Genomic DNA, 19,034 nt, shown 5'->3' on the forward strand with positions numbered 1-19,034 from the left:
AGACTGTACATAATTTTGAAGATACAAGCAGGTATCAATGAAGACAAGAATGTAATAACTACTATAAATAAAGATAGAGTTTATTTTATTCATAGAAGTATTACCAGGTACCATAAGGCCAAATCTGGGCTTTGGATCTGTTCAGTTTTAATCAGTCAACAAAATTTTAGCATCTTCCAGTCAAAAACATTAGAATCATCAAGTGCATTTCTAGGACCACCGACATAAATATGAGCATCACTGACATGAGCTATCAACAGGGACAAAGACTGAAAAGGTTTTCAGTTGATGTCGCACAACTAGATTGAACAAATTCACAAAACTTTAATATAAATCCTTAAACTAAGGATGATGGTTGTCACCAAAAAAAGTAATCAGAACAAAACAATCAAGAGGTTTATCGACTATCTAAGTAATTTTGTTAAATGAAAATGACAATAAGCATAATAACAAAAGATTGGAAAACTTAATTGGAAGTTAAATATTGCGAAAAGAGCTTACACACGCTTATATGCAAATAATCATTTCCAACCTTAACAATACACATACACACAAACACACACGACAATAAAATGTAAGAATTAAACGAGACACAAAGCAATGCTAATTTTATTATTCAAACGTTTAATAATATTTACTTGGTATTGCAGGAGTAGGTTGCCATCCTTTCCTGACATCGCAAATTTCTGAGAGTTTGATTTAAGTATAAGAGATGAAATTTTAGATTAATAATTACAAAAACTTGAAAAACAGCCCGATTTAATAGAAGCCATTTGAATAATTTATAATTTTTTTTTATTGAGGTATGTGTTTTAATTCGTCGAAAATAAATGTTTAACACTAGTGGTTCGCGTATAAAAGTTTTAGAAATAGCACTATAAAGATTAGCTAAGTTAGAGCTCTAATGATTAGTCAAACCTGTTGCTGTCAAGACCAAAGACGTCGTGATGCATCCGTAAAATTCTATGGTAAATGTCGGAATTGTGTCAGCAGTGTAGGTGCTTTCTATTTGGAATCTAACAAATGACGAATCGACTGGATTTGTAACAGTCACATCATTAACACTGTTGTCGTTTGGAGCAGTCAACTGTTTGAATTATATGTAATGATGTTTTTGAACTGTTTGTAAAAAAATAAACTGATTGTGAGAAATATACACGGCTCACCAAATCACCGTTCTTCCAGATCAATCCATCGTTACTGTAACGTAACATAAAGGAATTTATTTTATCGGTGGACTTTTGAGTTATTTGTACTTTTGTAATTTTGACTATGTTTGCTAAATTCACTTGCAGGTATCTTTTATGTTTTCCTTTCCTCAACAAAGGCGACCATCCTGTAAAATAAAAAAAATTAGAATCAGATTTTTGAATTATTTCGGCCAAACTACAATAGTTTTGCAGTAACCTGCTTTGCCTGGTCTGCTTTCAACGTAATCATTGCTGCCTGGAGAGCCTGTTATTTGGCAATCTGTAATTACGCTACTGCCCATACCTAGAGAAGCTTCAGTTGGACAAACTGGAAAATTTTATTTTGCCAGTCAATTACTATTCAAATGTAAAAATTAGCGATGAATTTTCATAACTTTGTATTGCTGGATAAATTTATATTCATAATTTTATAGTATTCTTTCATTACTGTGATTGAACTAAATTTTATATTCACGCCTTTCAATAAGATATTCGCTTGTCTGCTGCGAGATAAAAATAACTAAATTGAAAGCAATCTACGCAATTTATATCCTGTTACAGTAAATCTTTTGCTCATTCATTCGCCCATTCATTGAAATAAATTTATGAAAAAATGTTTGAGCTATTGTTTCAAAATTGATTAACATTTGAATGGTGAAGCAACCATCGTGAAGTTAATGAATTTAATTGGGTAGGCCTGCTGCGTTTTGACCGTTGGTTTGCTCTTGATGTCGTATTCAAGTTCGTAGGCTATTCTGACTGTCTCTGAAGCTGCTGTGCTTGTCATGATGCCAGCAAGGAACGACAAATCAAAACTTGATGTCACGTTGTCCGTGAAATATAAGTGAGCAAACTGTTTAAAAGGCAGTAAAAAGAAAAAAATATGAAGAAATAAAATAATATACTCTTTTTAAAATATATCAACGTTAATGTAGTATTTTCTTTGTGATTAAAATAAACAGTTACTTACTAGAACTTATTAAATTTAAATTGATTTTATTAAAAATCATCCTAGTTGTTTTCAGTTATTAAAATTATTACATTATTTGATGTCAGGCACCTCATTTAACCGGTTGAAGTCTTCATACCATTCGATCTTACAACAGCTTTATGTTACGACCGGTTATGTTATAAGCATTGAATTATCATACATTGAATTACACATTGGTCAGGTAGGGTTTTTGTAGGGTTAAACATCACGACAAATTAGTTAATGTGTTTAACTGTTTGAAAGTTGGCTCATAGTAATTAATATTAGCTCATAAGAAGTTTATTAAAAATGTTCCCGACACGGTGAACAAACAGCGTTCTGTATTATTAATATTCACGATGGGCTATAGGAACCAACAAATTTGCCGTAATCAGCCCAACAGCTGCAACTACTTATCGTTAATAGAAAAAAACTTACCAGGAAAACTCACCATTACCAGCCCGGATTGTCACTTTAAAAGTTTCAAAAGCAACTTAAAACTACTCCACACTGCTCAAGAAGCGCCTTTGACTATCATAAATTCTCCGACAATAATAATAATATTACGTGATGAAAAAATCGTTCTGTATATATTATAAATACATTATACAAGTTATAACTATTACATATCGCAGTCATATACCCACTAACGCTAAAAAATAAAATTCATAATTTTGAAGTACAATACTTACGTTGATAGAAAAATATTTGTTTCCAGCTGCTGAATTAACCACAGGTGTCAGTGTATTTTTAAAATCGCTTTGGAAGTTGCCCGCATAATCCATGAATTTAGGAATATAAAAATGCAAAAAGACATTATCAAGTTCGGTTTTCGATAGATCGTCATGTCTAATGTTTATCGTAACTGTTGCCTTATCTCTGCAATCATTTTAATAATTCACACTTTTTGAATTTTTATTAATTTTTTTTCATTGTTGAAATTTGCAAAAAATAAACAGATACAAAGTTAAAAGTGAGACAGGCATGAAAGTTGTTACCCGGCGTTGTACGGCCCGTTTGTGATTTCAAAGTCGCTTATCACCAAAACAACTGGATCTGCGTCTGATTTTACGGCGGTAACATTACCCAACCCCGTAGCTGTGGAAGAAAGGTAAGTGCTTGAAAACGTAACTGACCAAGGAGATTGATCCAAAACTGAAATCGCGTCAGCCATTTGAATGTTTGCAACAACCGTTATATCATTGTCTCCCGCCATATATGTTTCCGCTCTATAGGTGTGGCCTGCAGAATTCAACGAAATTATAGAGGCAACTAATTCAAATGTTTAGAATAACAAAAAACTGTGAATGGTACCAGTGTTAGTTATTCTTCCGAGATTTATAGTTGCGATATCGTTTTGAGAGGTTAGCTTAGTAGATGAGAATGTGGTACTTGTTGGAAAGGGAATTTCAACGCTGCCCAAGTTTTTACCGAAACTGACCTTAGTATAAAAAATTATTTGAATCAATTTTTGTCAATAGGCATGCAACAAATTTATTCTAAACTTACAATTTGGAAATCTGTAACAGTCAGCACAGCAGAGGAAGAAGTCAGAGGCGTGGTCACGGTTAAGATGGCTACATCAGAAGTGTTGGCCAATATTGTGAAGGTTGCTTGAAACGCATATGATGAGTGACAAGCCATCGATGATGCAAGGTTACTCGCATTTATTACGACTGGAACGAAGCCGGCCTTAAATAAATTAATTAATAATTTTTTATTAAAAATTTTAATGTTTTATTTATTTTAAAGAACAAACCACTAAATTAAAATCTTGATTTAACGGAGAATTTATAACAGTGAGAGTCAGTGGGTAAGTAGTATCTGAACCATTTATTGTTACAACGCTGCTGAAAGCGAGGGTGCTGCCGGCTGTCAAAGGATTTTTTCTATTCACGGTAACAATGGCTTCAATTCTAATCTGTGAAATATATCAATAAGCAATTAATTAAAAATATTTTTTTGAAACAAATATATTTAAAAAGTATTAAATAATATTCCATTTCCTTATGCTAACCTTAGCCTTTTGTTTATTTAAGATGGCATTTGACCACCCATAAACATTTACTCTGAAAACTTTTGATAAATAAAAACGAGAGATGATTAGGTAGTTATAATAATTATTTACTTTGACTCAGTTATTTGAATCATAGGAAAAAATACTCCGTGCATTACGGTAACAAAATTTAATTAAATTAGATTGATCTAACATATTTTAATTTTTGTTGGTTAACGTAGGTTTCTTTGAGCAAATCACTGAACTAAACTCAAAAAGTCAATTTTTAAATAATCACGTTAATAGTATTTACTCTTGCTAAAATGTTGATCTATAAGTATATAAAAATTAAAACCATTCTCTCGAATAAAATTTACATGAGTGTAGTTAATAATTTAGTTGCAAACATGACCTAAACGTAGAATTAAGTTAAAAGCAAGTAGCCAAAACGCGATAAAAATTACTTTGTTATTAGATCCTGTTCTAAATATCGGGAAAGTACAAATCATTCCAAGATCAATGTTCCCAGTATAATTATATAAATTATTTGCACTGCAAGTAAAAAAAATTGTTTGTGTTACTCTAATATTGTTTTTTATTATTTTTGTTTGTATTTCTCTAATATTGTTTAATATTATTTTGTTGTATTACTCTAATATTGTTTTATATTTAATAAAAAAATTTTGTTCTAACGTTGCAGTGAAGGATTTTGTATACATTTGTTTTGATAAGCAGGGGAAATTTGTCCCAATGAAGACAACACTATAGTCCACAATGTTGATGGTCGAGTCTGAAGGACCACTTATTTTTGTAGATAGAGTGTGGCCCCCGTTAAAAATCGGGTAGCTCAGTTCGGTCGTTAAAATTAAAACCTGTCCTTGATAGCAGTTCGTACTGGGTACAGTTGTTGAGTTTTCGTTAACAGGAGATTGGAAGAATGTAACGTTGGGTAGGGCAGCAGCCTGAAATTATCGTTTTATGATTGACAAATGATAGAAATTGTAAAGTTTATCTACTTACGGAGTTGTAAGTTATACTTCCAGGAGCAATGACGGTGAAGTTTATGTAACTAGATCTATCTATACCATTCACACCATAATCCACCGATACGTTCACATATTTCAGGTTTACTGAAACCGTAGCTGCTTTAGATATCTGAACTACAACTTGAACTACAAATGAACCATCGTCAAAAATGGGCGTATTATTCAAACTTTTTGTTCCTGTTTTTGTATTATTTAAATGGTGGTACAAAGTGGTGCAAAATAAAAATAATCAACTACATAAGTGCCAATTTTGTCATAAAAATTGTAAAATATAAAGAAGTGTTGAAAAACATTTTTATACCAACCAAGATTTGTCACTTTATTCAACTCCAACCATGCTTCTTTATTGACCAACGAACTGCTACCCTTGGTAGTGTTGGAAGGTTTTGAAGTATTAATGTATGGTATATCGTATCCATATTCTTTCACTATAATAGCACAAAGACTCAATTCAGGATCATGGGATACATCGGCACGGATCACCCAATCAGCAGCACTCCACGGAGGAGTTTTAATTAAAATTTCAGATGTCAATTGATAGCCAGCTGGAATAGCCAAACCATTCATGCTGTTGTAGTCAAATATCACTACCGGCTGGAAATTGATTGAATTTTGTTAATAAATTTGTGTGTTAAAAATGACATTTTTGAATTATAAAGTCACATACAGTGGAGTTCACGGGATAGTTTGTGTAAGTGGCTGCACCAACGCTCAAAACAACGGAATTGTTTTTGATAGGATCAGACGAATAAACGAATGAGGTTATGAACGTGCCAGAAGTTAGAAGAGAAGAAAGATTGTTGATTAAAATTACAGCTCTAATTTCAAGACTGTCGTCAGCTGTTAATGTAGTTGATGCCGTTGGTCGAACGTTACAAACACTGCCAACCGTTAAAGTGGCTTGATAACTCAACGATTCAGAAGGCCTGCACAAGTTTCAAATTATTTTATAATTGACTTTTTGGAAATTGGTAATAAATTCAGAACAAGCTGTCAATATTATGTAAAATTATTTGAATGAAAATATATTTGCAACTAAAATTACAAAAATTGAATAATTTAAAAACTATTTTTTGATTTGCAAGTCAATAGATAATTTCCTTTATCATTTAGTTTAGAAAAAGTATTTACTACACTCAATTAAATAAGACAATATTGAAAACACCAAGGTAACACCAACATCCAACTCTTTGAATTATCATAGTAACTTACTGAGTCAGATAAGTGATGCTGTTATTCAGTTTTATCCTATCAGCGCAAGGTAGATTTTTCCCAACGGACATCAACTCAGCCCTTACGATGGAGAACTGGCTAACTCCAGACACCGTTGGGGCAGTTAAGTTGATTGTGAAAGGTAAATTAATAACTTTGGGGTAAAATGAAACATTGAGTCTTATGTCGAGAATTTGGTTGACAGTGACAGATGATTGTCCAAAGGCGATGGTCAAGTTGGCTTTTGGAGAGGTATAGTTCTAACAATAAATCAATTGCTATAATGTTATCAAATTCAAATTGCCTTTAATATATTTGCACATAAATTAAATTGAAAACACTTACAACAGCATTTCCGATTGCTGTAGTGTTTGTTAACGTTAAAGTTTGGCTGGAAGTGCTGGTGAATGAATTTACAGTAACTGTTGCTGTCACTGTAGAGGTCTCCTGCAGAACTAATCCACTGTGATCCAGAGGTTGGAGGTAAATATACAATTGAAATATATTGGCATCGAAATCTTGAATTTGATTTTTATTCTCTAAAGTACCCAGCAACCAAGTGGCTTTATTGATTTCAAGGTCGCTTGGATCAGACGAGTAGACAGGATCACCAGGATTAAAACACGGAATATTAGCACCTCTTGCTTTATAAAAAACTGAACAAATTTTGTATTTTACGCCATCTGTTTTAATTTCAACGCTGTAATTTGCTGCAGTTCCAGGAGCTATCGTTATGTTGAGAACTAAATTTTTTGGGTAAAACAAATATGTTGATAGTGTAGTATCGTTGGGATATAAAACTGTAGTGGGTGAACTTGCCAACTGTTTTGAAGATAAAAAAAATAATGTTTGTAATAATTTATAATGTACAAAATTTTTAATTCATGACGTAGAATGAAAAAAAATTAAATAATGAATTAACAGGTGTAGGTGGCACAGCCCCAACAACTTTGAACGACATTTGACTAGCCCAAATTTGGTTCTGACCCAATTCTAACGTGCAGCCAACCCACAAAATATTGTCTATGTAGGACTCATTGTAAGGGATTGAAATGACGAATTCCAAAGAAATTCGATTATCGGTGTAGTTATTATTTGGCTCTCTTGACCCTTTTTATATAATGTTTTGTAAATGTGTTTCATAAAAAAGTAACATAAAATACATACGTGTAATTACCTTTATTAGTAACGCTGCCTAATGCAAGTGTTCCTCTGTCGTTAGTGATTCCTGTGTCACTGGGGTACAAAGTCACGGGCCTGTTTTTGTACTGGTAACATTCATAATTAACACCAACTCCCACTATTAGCACACTGCAGACTGAAGCTGCGTCAGTGTAGTTGAACGGAGCAAATGCATCGAAGTTCATTTCAATCGACGGATAGGGAATGTATGCGTCGACGTGGAAGATAGCTGATGATCCTGTCGGGATTTCCGATGGTCCTGACATGTTGAATTGAGGCGTCGAGTCACTTACGTTCTGTTTAAAAATTATCAAATATTTAAAACAGCATGGGAAATGTTTTAAATTAATAAATTATTAACAAAAAATAAAAAATTAATGAATTTCTTTCAAAAATCAGATACCCAAATGTTTTCATTTCTTGCTACAACACAATAAGATACGGAACAGGTATGGTAAAGAATTTTTTCGATTGAAAAAAAATGTATTTTGAAAATTTTTGTGAAAAAATGTGACTAATATTGTGTGTTTGAAATATGTGTCCGCGCGTTTAAGAAAAAAATTATTTAAATACTTACAAAATTATCTATAATGGCTACAAAACCAGCTTGTCCAATCCAGATTTCGTTTTGTTGATTATACTCCGCTCCGGCACTCACCCAATAATACGAGCCATTGACGGTGCTTGGACTATCGATCATTACGACATCCCATTCTATTACAATGACACTCGCCAGTCCTGTTGCCACTGCGTTGTTGACCACCGTACCAAAGCTAAAGACAGCCCGGTCATACTATGGAAATGTTTTTCACGTCTAAAAAACTTAATTTCAACATTGCTACCAAAACAAAATTTTTAAATAGTTTGAAATTTTAGAAAATTTAAATCTATTAAAAAAAGATATTGTTAAAATATAATAACATTAATTGATCCATCGTTAGCGTCTTGAACGGGTGCAGCGGCGGTTTTATTATACTGAAGGTTTGATCCGCTGGCCGTAATAACCGGGTTGCACAGAACCATGATTGTTGTTCCATTTTCTGGGGAAAACAGCTCAACAGAAAGATCTATACTTTGGCTGGGTGGTATTTGGATCACCAGCTGGAAGTGAACTTTGCTGCCCACAAACATGGTCGTTGTGTTGTTATAGGCGCCAGTTTTTGACAGAGTGAATGTTATGTTATCGACAGTAGCAGGCACACTAACTTGCTGGAAATTAATCAACAAGTTAATATTTTGTTTTTGTTTATATTTTAATTATTACCCTTTTTTGTCTATTCAAGACAGCTTCACTTAGATCGTAATTGTAATCATTTTTCTTTACTCCGTTGGCGATGGTTATTTGAACAAATCCTAGATCTTTTGGATTAGCCATGGTAATATTGCCATCGCTGTTCAAAGGATTCAAATTGGCAACTGATATTTTCAAATCGTAGACTTTTCCGTTAACCAAATGCGCCAAAGATTTTTTCAACATTATATTACCGGTGTCTGTGATAATTTGGTTTAAATATACTAAACTCTATTCTTGGTAATATACGCACATTTCATCAGAGCAACCGAGAAGAGAAATTTTTTTACTTATTTAGATTGTATTTTCTAACACGAATAATTGTTAAGATATTTAAATAATTTTTAAATTTGCTACTTAACTTTTTACAATTTCGACATTTGTATACATTCAAAATTATGTACATTTTTTTCGATTTATCTTTTGGCCTATATGCATCTACATATACACATTTTATGGCTGGACGATGACGGCTTATAGTTCTCTGCTAAAAAATGAAACATTTTTTATAAAATAATATTTCAATATTTTATGAAAATTTTAAAAAAGCTGCACAAAAGTATGGATTGGAACAACATCAAGCGAGCGTATTATTTTATTGCCGCTCAGAAAACGGTCTTGACTATATTTTGGGCCTGCCTTAGTAAATACTGAAAGATTTACAACATCCAACACGAATGCCAATGCGGAGCGTGTCGAAATGCCAGTTTTATAGCTTTCATCTTATTTGGGAAAAATTCAACAGCCTGCTATTTGTCACGAACGAATCAAAAGTCAACTTGTCTAAGATTTTTAGAAGATAATTGAGTTAGAACGTTGTCATTTTATAACATAAAACCCTAATATAATCTTTCAAAACTTGAGAGTAATAATTTCCATAACGTGGTAAATCTTTTCTGACACGTTTTCTTGCAAATTTAATATCTTCATCAAACCATAAACTATTTTTATGACTTCTATATGAAATTTGTGTAAATTGGAGGAAAACTTTGCTTTGTAAACAATAAGAACTCAGGAAATAAATCGAAGCACAACCTTTACTTGCAGAGATCAGCATCTCAGAAATACCAAAGCATACTCTTTAAAACCACCAAACACCACTAATGTAATGTAGAATGAGGTGCCCAAAGATTTAATTAATATCAAACACAAAACTACCCTCCATTGGTATTATTATATGTTTTAAAGTAGAATAATAGCTAAATTTAAATTAGGCTGACGATTATATTCAGGACTTTCTTTACTTAACAGCAGAACCTTAAAACAAAGTTTACACCAAAAATGTAAAATAACACGTTTAAAACATCTCAGCGAATGAATGATGTTGTTATATTGCACAATTGTCAAGTTATCCGGTCCTCTGTAGGTTTACTGATTTCTGATAGATATAAACACAACTGCTTCTAGGACAAACATGTTTGAACGTTTACTTGAATGCCAACAGTAACAGAGACACTGAATCAGTCGCTAATCCCAGAAATACGCTCGATGTAGCACGATCGCCAATAATTCACGGTGCAACTTCATAATGTAACAACTTCAACCTCCTTTATTACATATCGCGCTGTGCTTATATACGGCAACTATACAATCCCTCGTTACAAAGATATCTGATTCTAAAAATTAATTAGTAGCGGAAACAAAAAATTATTGAATCATAATAATAGTAATTAATTGAAATTAATTATATAGCATAATTTGCAACACAGCATTTCGACTATTGCCGCAGATATCAAAATATTGTAATCTTGCAAATCATTTCAAAACCAAAAAGCGGTAAAAAACGTAACCAGATAAACTAGCTCGAAACGTTAAAACAAGTCTATTAATACTAGTAATGAAATTTAAAATAAATTGAAGCTAAAAAAAACTATGTGAACTAAAATACGATCGCGAGTTTAGTATCGCAAAACACCACAAAGATATGTTAGCAGTTGCGAGTTACATAGAATTGATTGCACTCTCCAATAATATAATGTTAAACAGTAAAGTTAATTAACATTTACATTCGTACATTACTATATAAATATATATATACATCGTTTAAAGCAGTATTCTGTTTTCGGCAATGAAAATATTTTTTGTCGAGTTTTTGCTTGTAGAGCTAAAGCTTGTAAACGGCATTAATAGTGGTCACGATATAATGAACTGAGAATAAAACAAATTTAAACAAACCAGCATCGATATCAAACAAATCATCTTCATTGCCATCTTCAATTTTATAGATGATCTTCGAACAGTCGCATTGCTTGGATTGGCAGGTGTACATGTTGTCGTCATCCTTTGCTTGAACCGAATGCACGTTCGTACCAACCAAGGCATCATTTTTAACTTCAACAGCCACATACTTGTTCAGTAACTTCGGTTGGTTTTCATTAGCTAAAATGTAATTTTATTGTAATAAATTAACAGATATTTTCATAATAGAAAAGTTAATAGTCGCATCAAAATTATTTAACGTTCAAAATGTTGTAAATTATTCTTTTATTGTGTCTGATTTTGGACTATTTCTTCTCATCGTAATGTTTTTCTTCTGTTGTTCCTCAAATTTCTATTCCTAATTTTTCTGCTCTTAATTTTGGAGCGCCTCAAAGATCTATCCTTGGCCCTCTTCTATTTTTACCGAAATTTTTTACCGGTTATTTTAAGTTTCGGAGTCAATATTTTGGTTTATTCTAGAATGTCTTTTTTTTTCTCAGACTAATACTGCTGCTAAAAGCTCATATTTTTATCAACGTAAAACTTGTCTTCTCATATCTCACTCATATCTTTGATGAAAAAAAATTAAAAATTTTGTTGCAACTCAAATCGTTAATTTTTTCATATTCAGAACAGTTTATAATGTCCAGTCAAACATTTGAATTGAAAAAGTCATTAAAAGAAGACTGTTGTCGTGCGTTTCAATAGGTGATTACCAGTACGGCTTCATGGCAAGAAGATACAACATTGATGCTATCTATATCATTTGTCAACTACAGAAATAATACGTGGCAAAGCAAAACCGACTGTTCCATGTCTTTGTAGACTTGGAAAAGGCTTTTAACAAAGTGCCTTGTGAGGCAATCAGGTGGAGTCTATGTAGACAGCTTGTTACCAAATATCTGGTTCGGCTGGTTAAGGCAACGTTCTTTAACACGAAAACTCTGGCCAGCACAGCAACCGGTAACACGAATAAATTTGATGTTAACGTCGGCGTCCATCAGGGATCAATACTCAGTCCCAGCTTTTCATCACTATGATGGAAGAAATAACCAAACCGATACGCTCAGATAACATATGGAATGTGATATATGCATATGATATCGTCCTGACGGCGGCCTCGAAACAAGACGCAGCCAGAAAGTTTGAGGTCTGGAATAACCAGCTCGCCGAACACGGGCTAAAGTTAAACCTTGACAAAACAAAAACTATGATCACCGGTGGTACCGCTGAGCCTGTGGTCTCTGGTCATTGGCCATGTTCGGTGTGTGGAGCTGGAGTTGGAAGCAACTCGATCAAATGCCTACTAGGTCAGCAGTGGTGTCACAGACGGCTCGAGAATACCAAATAAAAATATTGTTACATGGCATTTTAACTTTCGTAAAGTATTGTAAATATTGCTTAAAAAATAAAATTTTGGATCCAATTGTGTTAGTATTAGGTTATTGAAATCTTATTCATCTATCAATTAACAGACGGACGACTCACTGTACACGTTGCAATTGGTTCCAGTCCAACACGGCATACATTTGCACGTTCCATTTTCAGCACATATTCCATTGCCACAGTTAATTCTGTTGATTAAATCAATTTAGTTTTGTACAAACATTTACTAAATTCTGTTTTCAAACTCTTTTGAATAACATAACATGTCTTTCATCTTTCGTTTATTTTCGTTAATTAAAAAAGGAGGGCGCAATGGTGTAATGGTTGAGGTGCTGCTGCGTTGGCCGGGATCGAATGATGCGAGAAGATCCACGTTTATAACAGGCACTTCATGTGGTGATGCCTTGATTCTAGTGCATTTACATACACTGTGTGCTTTTTGTTGATGACTCCAACAAATACTGAAAAAATAATTGTAAATAAAAGTGTTTTTTAATAGATAATCACAAATTCCTGGTCTAGTGTTAGAAAGAATTATATATCTTATTTATAATGCTGAGCACTTATTATGGTTATCAAATCTAGCACATGACATTTAAGTGTTATATAGTTTTGAACCTGAGAGACAAAACATAAAATGCTGGCGTTTTGAAAAAGTTGTTCACCCTTCCTGCATTTGTTAGCTAATAAATTTTAATTCAGGTTGGAATGGCGAAAACGATAGCGAAGGCACTAGTTAAAAATTGGAAAATAAACACAATTATTACTGAAATTTTTTTCAATAAACCTTTAAAAGATATCAAAACATGCAAAGAAATCAAATCTGTTTCGTTGAGGAAATGCAATTATGTAATTAATGAAACAACGATTCCAACCCGGGACATTGGTCTCCTTGGCAGTTCTCAACCGGGCAAATGTTGGTCGAGCTGGAGGCTGGATTGGTAGGTTGGAATTATTATTCAGAAAAATTTCAAATATTAATTTTAAATTTGATTTTTTTAAAAAGCAAAATTATACCTGTGCTAATAAACGGCAAATGCAAAACAAAAATTATAAACAGTTTCATTTTGTTAAATTTTATTTCGAGAAAACCCATTTCAACTGCATTCCCGAAAATAAAACGGAATTATCAAGCAGTCTATCGTATTTAAAATTCTTGAGAAGGCAACACGTCAGCAAATGTTTACACGCGGTGACAGGCAACCAAGGCAACGATCGATCGCCGAGTCCCGTCTAACGCCAAACGGAACGCCCAACGTGGCAGTCATTTCCTTTTAGTTTGATAGTTATTTTTTCCACAAATTAACATTTTTTCACTTATTAACCTAACTAAACGTAAAGTTTAAACTAGTTAAAATTACTAAACTTAAAGCTTAGTTTGATGTCGCATTCTAGTTTGAGACGATTTCAATTAAAAAACATTTCAACTTATTCATACAAATTACTTTTTTGTTGCAAACACAAACGATCTTAATGTGGGGTGATCATTTTAATAATTTGTAATTATTTTTATAATATTAAATTTATAAATATAAAAACATAGGGCATATCGAATAAATTTAATGCAGCCGTATGATTGCTACGAAACGATGCAAGAAATAACTGAGCCGTTGTCAGGGACATGTTTTTTAGTATATTGAATCAGAAATAATACGAGGCGATAGAAGTAATAAATTAGTTTTAATTAAAGACAAGTTGATTAACGTAAGAATTAAATTGTATGAAATGAGAGTATTAAAATAAACACTAGCTGTTTGACGTGAACATAAGCAAGTATTAAGTTGAACGCTAACATCGTAATATAAACTTAAGTGTTGTAAAGCTTTCTGCCAGCTTATTTCTGTTATTGAATTATAGTCTAAAATCATGAGTGGCTTATTTGTCTACCCCAGCGTGGCTATGAATATTGCTAACCAAGGTTACAACCATTCCATTTTTGGGCAACATGACACTAAAGTTGCATCACTATGAAAAGCAAACTTGGACGAAAACAATGTCTCTTAATCTTTTGATTTAATGAATTCAAGTGGTTTTTTCTTTTTGATTTTCCCAGTTTCCCTAATAAAGTGAGTTGTTGCTGGATGGTGGCCCATTATGATACACATGTGTGTATTGCATTAATAAATAACAATTGCTAGATAATGCATGGTGTTGTAGCTGATTATCATAATTAATGGGAGTGACGCATTAATACAGGAGTGAACACAGCAGAGCGTTTCTAATGTTAATTATTCCGTTGTATAATTTTCTTCAATACTGAGTCTAGTTAAATGTTGTCAATTGGACACGATCAGGGTATCTTTAAATGATTTTGTCGTGTGATCACTACGTGTTAATAATGTAAAAAGTTTTTCTTATAAACCTTTACTAGTTAAATCAAATAAAATTTGGTGATTTACCTATCGGATAAAAATGATTTTATCAAAGTTATTTTGTAAAAATTGGAACGATAAGCAACAGAAATTATTAACATTAGCGAAATTACTAACTTGTGGAGTCATCGTAACTTTATCATGGTTATTTTTTGCTGTTTTATGGTGGACATTTACCGTTTCTAACGGCAATACATCTAGCAAGTTTCTTGATAAAAATTTTTTAAAACAATTGCACGGTAATTCTGTTGAAACTGAGCAAAAAATAAGTTTTGGATCACACGGTAGGAATAATCAGTCCAGTGCCACGAAGCAGCCGACGTTCCCATTCGAAGATAGAAGTCAACAACACTCGTTGCATCAGTCACGACGTGATAAGTCCCAATGTCTCGACAACGTTCCAAATTTCATTAATTCTTTGATATTTTCAGTGGAAACTCAAACGACGATTGGTTACGGGACGAGAGTTATGAACTACCAGTGCTACGAAACGTTGGTCGTTCTGATGTTGCAGTTGCTGGTGGGATGTATCGTGGAGACACTGGTTGTAGGTTTGTTCGTTCATAAGCTTCTCGACAACTCGTTCAAAAATCAAGTTATTAAATTTTGTAAATCTGTCAATGTCAAGAATATTAGCGACGGAAAAATAAAGAATGAATTAGTTCTTACGTTTCAATGTTCTAAAGTTAAGCACTGCAAAGTAACATCTGTGTCAATAGAGGCTCGATTAAAAGTTATCGAGGATAATATCAATAGAAGGAAAAACAGTTTTCTTCGTCGGGTCAGTCTGTTTGACGAAGAATCAGATTTGAAAGTTTGCATTAATAAGAAGAGTTTTGATGACGAAAAAGTTGAATGCAATCTCAATCTATCGTGCGACCCGTTTGGTGCACACTGTCGCAAATTTTATTTCCTACCCTGGCCAACAATCTTGTACCATCACGTCAATAAAAAAAGTCCTCTATGGAAATTAAGAAGAAATATTTTGAATAAAGGAACGATTGATTACAATATTGAGTTTGTGGTGAAAGGTTTCTTAGAAAATAGTGAGACACCGTTCATATGTAAACATAGCTACAAAATGCAGGACGTTGAAGAGAATCTTCTGAATGCAATCATTCTAACGAAGCGATGTTTGAGCGATAAGAACACATTTGTTTATGAAAATCATTAAACTTCACGACTGCGTGGGATTAGTAAATTTTATCATCTTTGCTAGAAAATGCTACAAAGTTCGATTGTGAAAAACATTTTGAAACTCGTTCGTTTTAGCTTTTATTTTTTAAAACCCTGTGAAAAAAATTTGATTTTAAAATTTAAAAATTTCATTAGTATTTAAATTCAAGTTCTCAGTATAAAATAGGAATGTAAGTTGATTTAAATACATTAGAATTTTAACCTATTTCAAGATAAAATCTATAAATCATTCAAAACCCCAGCCGTGAGCGAGTTGGGCAATTGGATAATTCAGTAATAATACCGTTGTGAAGCTTGCATGGGAAATGTACATGAGCGGCAATATAAATATTTAATATATTAAAAATATAATATCTCATAATGGACGTTGACTGAACGTTAATAGGGCTCCCCAGCAGGAGGCCAGATTAGTTAACAGTAGTTCTAACAACACAGTTACACAACTGGCTGGCAGGGGAAATCCGATCAGTCTCAAAAATTCATGGCGATGTTTAAGCGCTGAAAACCCCTCTTCGCATGTCTTCAGATAGAAATTATGTTGTTTGTGCGTCAATATTAACATTGGTAATCTAGCTTTATGAAATATAACAAGTATAATTCATCATACAGCACGATAACCAATGTAACAGAGACGCATTCAAATGTTGTAATCCTGTCTAATAACGTATCTTCGTACAATTTTAAGCTTTAAACACGTGAACAATTTTTAGTTTTCAGTTAATGATAAATAAACAATCATGTTTTCAATTGATTATACAAACTACATTTATTGTATAATATTAATGTTGCTTCGATTTGAATTCTTCCTGACGTATGAAAATTAGAATAAATTTCAAAATGTGTTGAATTTGTTGAATGTTGAATTTGATGAAATACAACGTTATTTGACTAGCAGAACAGGCACGCCAGCAAACTTGCGACAGCTGTTATTGTTACACAATCAATGAGGAAGTAATATCGCTTATTTTCGGTTCACTTAAATTAGTCATTTTAAACTTTCGATATTTTAAAAATTAATTAACTGAAAAAAATAATGATACAAATTTTCGTTCATTTACAGTTTAAATCTTAGTTTTTAAATAAAAATTAAGTGATTACCTGCTTCATACAATCCTTAATGGTTAACGGTTCCGTCAAATTGTTTCAAAATGGGACCTTAAATTTCTTTTTTAATTTGGAAATTTGTAGGAGAAGGTTTTACTTATAACATGTTTTATTATACAATCTTTCAAAAATTCAGACACTCGCTATTTAATTTTTTCTTGCGATTTGAGCAGTTCTGAGAATGTTTGAGTTGAAAATGCAAATTAATTTGTTGAATGTTTTTAAATACTATAATCAATTTGAATAAAATATTTTTAAAAAATGTTACAAATACAAATTATTTTTTTCTCATTCGAGATAGTTTTGATCGTTAGATTTTGTAACATAGACGAAGAAAATATTTTAGTCGGACTCTTCTACATGTGATTAAGTCTGGTTCAAGTATGTTAAGCTAATGTTATCTGTGTCAGACCAACCGTTGATTTTTATTTCGAGAAGTTTTATAACATTCATTTCAACAATTAAATAACTATAATAAGAAATATAAAAGAAATATAAAAGTTATAAAATTTTTTGACTGTTGGGCCAGGACGTCTCTGCCCACCAACTAACATTGCAGCACCTCGGCAAAGATTCGAAACTTTGAAAAAATTATCTTTTTTTCTAAAGTATCTTTTAAATAAAACTAATTTTAAAAAAATCTCAAACTTACGTAAAGGGATTATTAATTAATTTTTTTATTAAATTTAACTAACAATTAATAAAAATTAAACCTTCATTTTAATATTCCAAATTATTATAGTTTTTAAAACAAAACGAAGGTAAAGCTAACTATTGATAACTTGAAACGTTACCCCATTCGAAGCTTATTCTAAAATGAATCAACCACACGTAAAATTTTGAAATTCTTAATTTCTTTATAATTCAGCATTGACATGAAACAGAAAGGCATTCTTCTATCTGAAAACAAAATTTTTGATTACTCATGATTATAAAATTTTGTTTAATTATGTTAATAATCTACTAAATTCATGTAAATTGAAAAGAATAACACACGGCTCACATATTTTTATCACTTTCAGGCATGTATAATTATTATTTAAAGTTATGCAGCTCTACCCACGCTTACATTTTTTGAAAACTTTAAATGAAGAAAACATGAAATTTTTTTATTATTAAATTTATTTATTTTATTTTATTTGCTATTAGTTAAAAGTATTTTTATTTATAAATAAAAAAAAACTATTTTACGAATAACCTAAGGCACGTAAATCTGATATAGATTATTTAAATTTTGTGACGTGTTCATTGTGGCAATTTTAACCCTAGACATGAAGCGTCATTTTTTTCAGCAATTTAAACCATTGTTATTTTTTGCAGCTCATATGTTTCCACAACACATGTTTCAATTTATCATTCACATTAAATCTGCTTGCTTGTCTCAAGCAAAAAAAAATCTTCTCACGCAATAACACAACATCGGGGTATTTTGTTTAGAAATTGAACTATAACATTTTAAAATTTAAGTTCGTCAGGTAAAACTTTTGAATCATAGACAATGTGTGTAAGAATTTAAACTAAGTTGTAATCTGTTTGTGTACATTTTTGTATCTCACGACGGAGGGAGTATATCTCCAATTTTTCTTTAGTGCAAAGTCTTTTTGAAGTTGTTTGATCTGCTGTTCACTCCCCACGTTGGTTGTCTGACAAGAAAGTTCTTTATTTCGTGAATGTCAAACATTTCTTTAATTACTTTCAACTTTTTTATTTGCCATTTTTTGATTTGTAAAAAATACGGACTTACATCTGAATCTGTCAAATACGGAAATGAACGTTATAACCGTTAATGCTACACTGCCTCTGCCAGCAGTGAACTGGCAATGCTTGTTGACCATAGGTTTATACATAATTAATTAATTTGCTAATGTATACGTTGTTGACAAATAAAA

At 32.2% G+C, this 19,034-nt stretch overlaps 2 protein-coding genes across 2 annotated transcripts; one reads left to right on the forward strand and one right to left on the reverse strand.

The window, feature by feature from the left end:
* Positions 1-624: 624 nt before the first annotated feature.
* Positions 625-13,740, reverse strand: HELRODRAFT_179552 (hypothetical protein; the record flags this gene model as incomplete). Its single annotated transcript, XM_009028379.1, has 26 exons — positions 625-686; positions 919-1,087; positions 1,167-1,336; positions 1,408-1,518; positions 1,836-2,043; positions 2,853-3,039; positions 3,159-3,402; positions 3,475-3,601; positions 3,670-3,852; positions 3,920-4,081; positions 4,621-4,708; positions 4,850-5,118; positions 5,177-5,379; positions 5,508-5,796; positions 5,870-6,128; positions 6,415-6,674; positions 6,760-7,236; positions 7,364-7,524; positions 7,592-7,892; positions 8,255-8,389; positions 8,518-8,805; positions 8,861-9,087; positions 11,063-11,246; positions 12,575-12,660; positions 13,348-13,405; positions 13,711-13,740. 26 exons carry the CDS (start codon positions 13,738-13,740, stop codon positions 625-627), a joined length of 4,938 nt encoding a protein of 1,645 aa, XP_009026627.1.
* A 1,144-nt stretch (positions 13,741-14,884) lies between these two features.
* Positions 14,885-16,018, forward strand: HELRODRAFT_179553 (hypothetical protein; the record flags this gene model as incomplete). Its single annotated transcript, XM_009028380.1, has 1 exon — positions 14,885-16,018. One exon carries the CDS (start codon positions 14,885-14,887, stop codon positions 16,016-16,018), a length of 1,134 nt encoding a protein of 377 aa, XP_009026628.1.
* Positions 16,019-19,034: the final 3,016 nt, after the last annotated feature.

Source organism: Helobdella robusta, assembly GCF_000326865.2.
Source record: "Helobdella robusta unplaced genomic scaffold HELROscaffold_55, whole genome shotgun sequence".
Lineage (NCBI taxonomy): Eukaryota > Metazoa > Annelida > Clitellata > Rhynchobdellida > Glossiphoniidae > Helobdella > Helobdella robusta.